Source organism: Hemisphaericaspora subhashii (assembly GCF_019202705.1).
Source record: "Hemisphaericaspora subhashii strain CBS 10753 chromosome Unknown scaffold59, whole genome shotgun sequence".
Classification (NCBI taxonomy): Eukaryota; Fungi; Ascomycota; class Pichiomycetes; order Serinales; family Debaryomycetaceae; genus Hemisphaericaspora; species Hemisphaericaspora subhashii.
Window position 1 is genome coordinate 82,459 of NW_026057329.1, and position 6,640 is coordinate 89,098.

The window sequence follows — 6,640 nt, forward strand, 5'->3', positions numbered from 1 at the left end:
ATTGACATGAGAGGTCCCTTGTGATATCTTGGCGATTTTGACAATAGACCAATTTTCAAGTACCTATTTTAGTGTATTGTGATGTATAAATTGACTGCAAATTCTCCTTGAATTTGAAACTAATGTTTAACTCACTCTGAATTGACTTTTTGGAAAGACAAACTTTTAAAACCAACCAACAATGGAGTCTTCATCTACTTTGTCATTAAGGTCAAATTCAAGTAGTAGTGTTACTACAGTTAGTGAAGATCTGGATCTCCCAAAAACTACTTATGAGTATATTCGATTAATATATACTCGTAACAATCATGAATTTTTAACCTTTCGTACCTTTAATGGATTTGACATGGATGGGATGTTTGACCTGATTAAGAAACATTCTAGTAATAGAATATATCATAGTGATGATTTGACTCAATTGTCCATTTCTGATGAATTTTATGCCTGGGAAAAACTTTCAATTGATGGAATTTGGAATGGAGTACTTACTGTTAAGTTGAATGTTACTGATTTTGAACTTTGGTTTATTCGATTAATGGTTGACCTGTCTAGAATGAAGTTTGAAACTTTACCTGTGCCACTGTCTGGTTATTCAATATATACAAATGCTATTTCTGAGATATTTGTCGACCAATTGAAGCATACTGTTGAACATGACCAATGGAAATTTGGGGGTAGAGAATTTTTCAATAAGGGGATTGATTTTTTCACATCTCGCTGGCAACCGGTAGAGGCAGTTTTGCCAGCATTCCCTTGTAAGTCTTCGAATGTTGAAAAGGTTGCTGGTGAAATGCCTGATAAAGGTGAAGAATTGGCTTTGAGACGGTTGATTCAATTTGCAGATTCTGTTGGGAAGGTGTATCCTCCTGGTATTATTGTTTGGATTGTAAGTGATGGACATGTGTTTAGTGATTGCATTGGTGTTGACGACTTGAAGGTTAATAGGTATTCTCAAGCTTTAAAGGACTTGTATTTGAGTATCAAACCAGTTGATTCCAATCCAATTAAGTTTTGTTCCCTTCCTGATATTTTTAATTTGAAGAATTCCAAATTTGAAGAATTTTTGGTTGAAGATGTTGAATTGGGTCACTATCTAGGTACGGAAATAGATGCCGAATCGGAAACTTGTCGTAAGATTTTGGTTTCAACATGTGATACTGATTGTGGTCAATTGAGACAAGATATTACTACTCCTGGACATTCTCGCCTAGCTTTATTTAGAGGATTTTCCAAGTTTATGACTGAAGATTTAGTTCACCATCCTAAAGTTTCCAAGATGAGTAGAAAACAATATAAAAAGATTGTTTCTAAAGTTGCTTTTGAAATGATTAAACGTAATGATGCTTATTCTAATTTGGTTGAATTGATGTTTCCATTTCATTTGAGATTTTCAATTCATGCACATAATAATTCTGGACCTAAGTTTGGTATTTCATTGTTGGCTAAAGTTGGTGATGAACCATGTCATCCAATTGAATCTATCATGGACCATAAGATTCCTGTAGATACTGACTTGTTGCATATTCCAACTCCTTGGCACAATTCAATTGTTGTTATTGATGATTTAGAGACGTATTTTGTTATCAAGGCTAAGAAGGTTCTTGAAGAATTGGAAAAGGGAAATGGTCAAGGTGGATGGGATGCTGCAAATCTTCACTATATTTTTATCTCTAATTAAGAAAATTTTCTCTCTGGACGTTTTTTTGTTTAAAAGTTTTACCCTTTATATATTTAACCGTTCCAAAATAAATGTGCTTTTGAGATTGGTCCCTTATATTATGTAGACATTTGGTTGGCTTTCATACTTCAAGGGAAGATGACGGTTCAGTTGCTGCAAAAAAAATACGAAACGAAAACATTGGTACTGTATATAAATAACTGCGCGTCGTGTAAAGGAGAAAATGAAAATTCAATTTGACCCACACCGTGTGCCAACAACCACACAAAATAAATTTGGTTGTCAAAATTGATTGACTTCCCAGGAACCGATCACTACCTACAAATCATCATGGCTCCAAGTCCACTTCAAATCAAAGTCAGTGCTTTGAAGAGATTAATCAAAGAAGAAAAATTATATCAACAAGAAGTCACAGAACAAGAACAATATGTTGCCCAAATGAAGGCAAACAATGGTGATGAATATGAAATCAAGAAACAAATTGAAGTGTTGGAAGAATCTAAGAGAATGGTCCCACAAGTAACTACCAAAATTGAACAACATAGAGAAGCTTTAAAGCAATTTTTGGAAAGTTATACAGGTGATGAAGATACAAAAGAAGCTCAAGATTTAGTTGCTTAGTTTAATGTTTGGGATTTACATAGAAGGTTTTTATAGTTTACATAATAGCTTAATAGAAATATGAGTACAACATTTAATGGGAGTACAAATTTATTAAGTTCGAATGAGTTTTTGATTAAAATACAATTACAAATTATTCACAATTTTTATATATATAATGATGAGGTAAATATACGCATAGAAAAGAACAGAAAAACAAAGCATGAATAAATGGTTGAGGGGTNTTTAAGTTTCTCTAATGTTCTAAGATAGTCAAGTTACCAGTAACCACGACATTTTCCAAGATAGCTCCGTTAGGAATATCAATCTTATCTCCATCATTACAAACAATGATGACAGTACCCTTTAATTGAACACCTTTACCTAAAGTAACATTACCAGTAATTGTTAAATGATCTAATTCTAAAATCTTTGGCATATGAGAAATTCTTGATTGGAATCCACTAACTTTCTTAAAGTGAGAACCTAATTTAATCAATGGATTAGAGAAACCATCTCTGGTTGGATCTAATTTCAAAGCACCATGTTCCAAGTAGAATAAATCAGACTTGACTAATAATAAATCAGAACATGTCTTGACTGGCAAGAATCTTGATCTTGGAACAACAACCCCATGGGCACCCTTGAAATGTCTAATGGCGGCACCGACGGCAGTTTCTAATTGTAAAACGTTAATGTCATTCTTGATGGTCTTTTGATTTGGAATGATTTCAGCTTCAATGGCATTAGCTTCAACTAATTTCTTAATGGCTCTTAAGTTGATCCACAAGTTATTGGTGTTGAAATATTTGAATTTCTTAATACTCTTGAATTCTTCAACATGTTCTTTTGGAACTTGGGCGATTTCTAATAATCTAACTTCACCTTCATAGTTAATTAAAGTACCACCCTTAACATCAGCTCTGGTCTTATCAGTCAATTCCATAATATATTCAGCTCCAGTTTCAATCATGTGTTGTAAGATCTTGGTATCAACAGTAGCACCCAAGTTGTCACCATTAGAGACGAATAAGATTTCTCTACCTTGCGCTAATAAAGCATCTAATTCACCAGATTGAACTAAAGCTTCGAATAAATCACCATGACCTGGTGGGTACCAAGCTTCTAATGAGTCATCATAAGATTCAGGAACCGGTAATAAGGAATCCTTATAAATTCTTGGGAATCTAGATTGGTTGAAAGTTTTAACTCTAATTCTGTGACCTTGATATTTCTTAATAATCTTGGCAGTATCGGCATCAGTGTTAAAAGAGTTCATTAATAATAATGGAACATCAGCATCATAATTTCTATTTAAATGTTCAATTTGTCTAACAGATAAATCTAAGAAAGTGTTACCATCTCTAACTTCAATGACAGATTTTGGACCAACACAACCCATAGAAGTACCTAAACCACCATTTAATTTCAAAACGGCCAATTTAGATAAACTGGAGCTATCTACAGGTTCAGCTAATTTTGAGTAAGCAACAACTTCGTCGGCATTTGGAGATCTGATTTTTTCCCAGTCTAAAGTGTTACCAGAAGCCTTTTCAGTTAAATATCTTCTGAATAAAGTGAAAAAGTTATCCATTTCATTTTCAAATCTTTCTTGTTGTTCTTCATCACCGACAGTATCAGCTAAAGCGTTTAATGAGTTACGCATTTGAGATGCTGCAACAGTAGTTGCGGTATTGTCAAAAGCCTGGGGTAAAACTGTTAGTATAATTGAGCCCATGTAATTAAAAACGAAATTAAAAACAAAAGAATTTCCCATCCAATTTCAAAAAGTCAACAAGATCAGCCAAGTTAGATACCAATTGGATTAAATGAAGCAATTAGCAATAACCTTAAAATTGCTGGAAAAAAAAAGGGAGGATTCTGCTGACGTTGCAATTGGAATAAAAAAATAAACCGAAATTAGTAAAATACATACGTAAGATGATTGAGTCTTTGTGTGTTTCTTTGGAGCTGCAGACATTTGCGTTTTAATTATGAGATTTTACTTCAATTGTAATTTGGAGAAGAAAAGTCAATTACAGAAAAGAGAAGAAGAAGAAGAAGAAGAGAAGAAAAGGAAGGAAAAAACCAAAATGGAAAGAAATTTGAATTGAGAGAATTTAAGATTGTTTTTATATTTTATTTTTCGAAATTATTTATTCAAGAAATTATTTTTTTTTTTTTTTGGTTGACCTTCTATTTTAAATTTATTTTTTTTGATTAAGTCGTGTAAAATAGGATAATTAATTAACCACATACACATTATTTAATAATAAACCAGCTGCAAATACACTGCAAAACCGTTTAAACAAGAGACACAACGGTTATTTTTATCAAGCTAAAAATAAAACCAAATAGAATCACATTTCTGGTTAGTCTTAATCAAGTCTTCTAAGTATGCGAAAGAGTAGTCCTACATGGAGACTTGAAGGAATCTCCATGGACTGGCTGAGGTGGTTTTGAAAATCGCTTAAAAATAGAAATTTCTCTCCAATTAACATTCCCAGTTACGCTTCAATTTTGTGTTACTACGACAGTCATGTAAAACAATCAGTGATTTTAATGCATAAAATTTTTAGATAACTTTCTAATACCACTTTCAAATTTGGTTACTGAAACCATAGCAGGATAAAACTAAAGTATATAACCAAGAAATATGGAACATAAACTTCTATGTGTGTGAATAAACGTGTTATTTATTGGTTTTTCACTGAGTGCGTTGGTTGGGGGGGGGGCCACTGGTACGAAATTGGGTCCATTTTTTTCGCCAGCTGGTGGTAGTGGGAAAGTGAATGTGGGCGTGGGTATATTTATTTTTTTGGGCTAGTGGAACCGAAAAATAAACAATAACTCAACAATCGGAATCTTTAATTAATTTTCCACCACATTCATAAAATAAAATTAAACACATCAACACATTCTTTAAAAGAGTGTTGTATAGTCGATAATCCCACATCACAATTAAAAAAGGAGAAGCGAATGAAAACTAGTAAAATGCGGGAGTACGCATGGGACACATGAGAGCAGAACCCAAAATATCTTGGGTTTTGCTCCGCAAGGAGTTTTTTTCCCACTGTTTGGAAATTATGTCAAAACGAATTCTTGGCCACCGAAGAAATTGATTCCGATGACTTCTTGATTACATACATGCAAGTGAAGTCATTCCTTTAGAAATGTGGGTTTCGGAATGGGTTCCCATTCCTCTCTTAGAATTCGCCTGTTTTTAATCCAAAGATCGAATGACTTTTTGATTTTAGAGCCTGTTTTAGTCGCTCCAGAATCTCGGTTGGAATCATTATTTAGATCTTTTTATAGGAGTACAGGATCCATGTTGCATTCTTTACTCAAGTGTTCTAAAACATGCTGATGTTCCACATAATAATTTTTTTTTTAAGTTGCATTTCTGTCAATTCTTTTTTTTTTTCTGTTTCTTATTGTTCTCGTTAATTTAGAAAGAAACACACATAAAAAATATTCACCTTTCCTCTAAATGAATCGAAATTTTCAAACGGACAAGGCATTGGCGAAAGCAACTCCATAATTATCCCGACTGAAAGGGTTTAATAATTCCGTTCAATGGATGAGAAGTACCCCTAAGGTACAAATTTACGAATATTTTCAAGATTGGAGTATTAAGACTTTTCATTTCATTTCTTTTCTTTGCATTTAAGAGATTTTTTAACAATTTCCAAAAAAAAATTCACACAATTTTTTGCACCCAATCAAAATTCTCAATGCATTCCTCCATTCTTTCTGTCAGATATATTTCGCCTTTATAGTGAAGTACCCCTCCCGAGAAGTTCCACATGGGGGGCTGTTTTATAGCCAGCTTGATTTAAGACAGTTTATGTACGGTCCAAACGTCACATAGACGAGATCGCTTGTGGCTTAAACCTATTGCTCTCTTCAATATCAGTGACTACTTATAATACTCCTTTCCTATCCGAGAACACCATCTTGTCCTCAACTACACCTTCCAGACTCCCTTGCTTATAAGAAGGCTATTCTTTAAAGCTATTCCATCGTTTGGTAAAGCATTCTAATTGACTGGTTAGCTAGCTTACGAGAAAATTCTGAACACGATTTTTGTTCTCTCAGACTACAGAAAACTTGTTAGAAACCACCCGTTATGTGACATATGGAAGCGGATAACACATTGATCTCTCTGATCAGCGACACGCTTGGAATGATTGGGAATTCAGCTGCGCTACATTTCGTATGATTTTTGTTCAAACATTATTTTTTTTGCGTCCAACCTTTTTACCACTAAACAACTCTTCTAAAACTTGTCAATCAATGACTCTCATCTAAAGCTAATTCTCTATTACTTCCAGAAACCAAAACCTTCTTTCCTGTCAATTC

At 33.6% G+C, this 6,640-nt stretch overlaps 3 protein-coding genes across 3 annotated transcripts; 2 read left to right on the forward strand and 1 right to left on the reverse strand. All coding sequences in view use genetic code 12, as the record gives it.

The window, feature by feature from the left end:
- Positions 1-181: 181 nt before the first annotated feature.
- On the forward strand, positions 182-1,678 carry DIT1 (Dit1p; the record flags this gene model as incomplete). The annotated part of the gene is made up of 1 exon (XM_049407762.1): positions 182-1,678. The coding sequence occupies one exon, from the start codon at positions 182-184 to the stop codon at positions 1,676-1,678; it is 1,497 nt and encodes a 498-aa protein (XP_049262888.1).
- A 330-nt stretch (positions 1,679-2,008) lies between these two features.
- On the forward strand, positions 2,009-2,299 carry J8A68_003864 (uncharacterized protein; the record flags this gene model as incomplete). Its single annotated transcript, XM_049407763.1, has 1 exon — positions 2,009-2,299. The coding sequence occupies one exon, from the start codon at positions 2,009-2,011 to the stop codon at positions 2,297-2,299; it is 291 nt and encodes a 96-aa protein (XP_049262889.1).
- A 235-nt stretch (positions 2,300-2,534) lies between these two features.
- UGP1 (UTP glucose-1-phosphate uridylyltransferase) lies at positions 2,535-4,016 on the reverse strand (the record flags this gene model as incomplete). Its single annotated transcript, XM_049407765.1, has 1 exon — positions 2,535-4,016. One exon carries the CDS (start codon positions 4,014-4,016, stop codon positions 2,535-2,537), a length of 1,482 nt encoding a protein of 493 aa, XP_049262890.1.
- Positions 4,017-6,640: the final 2,624 nt, after the last annotated feature.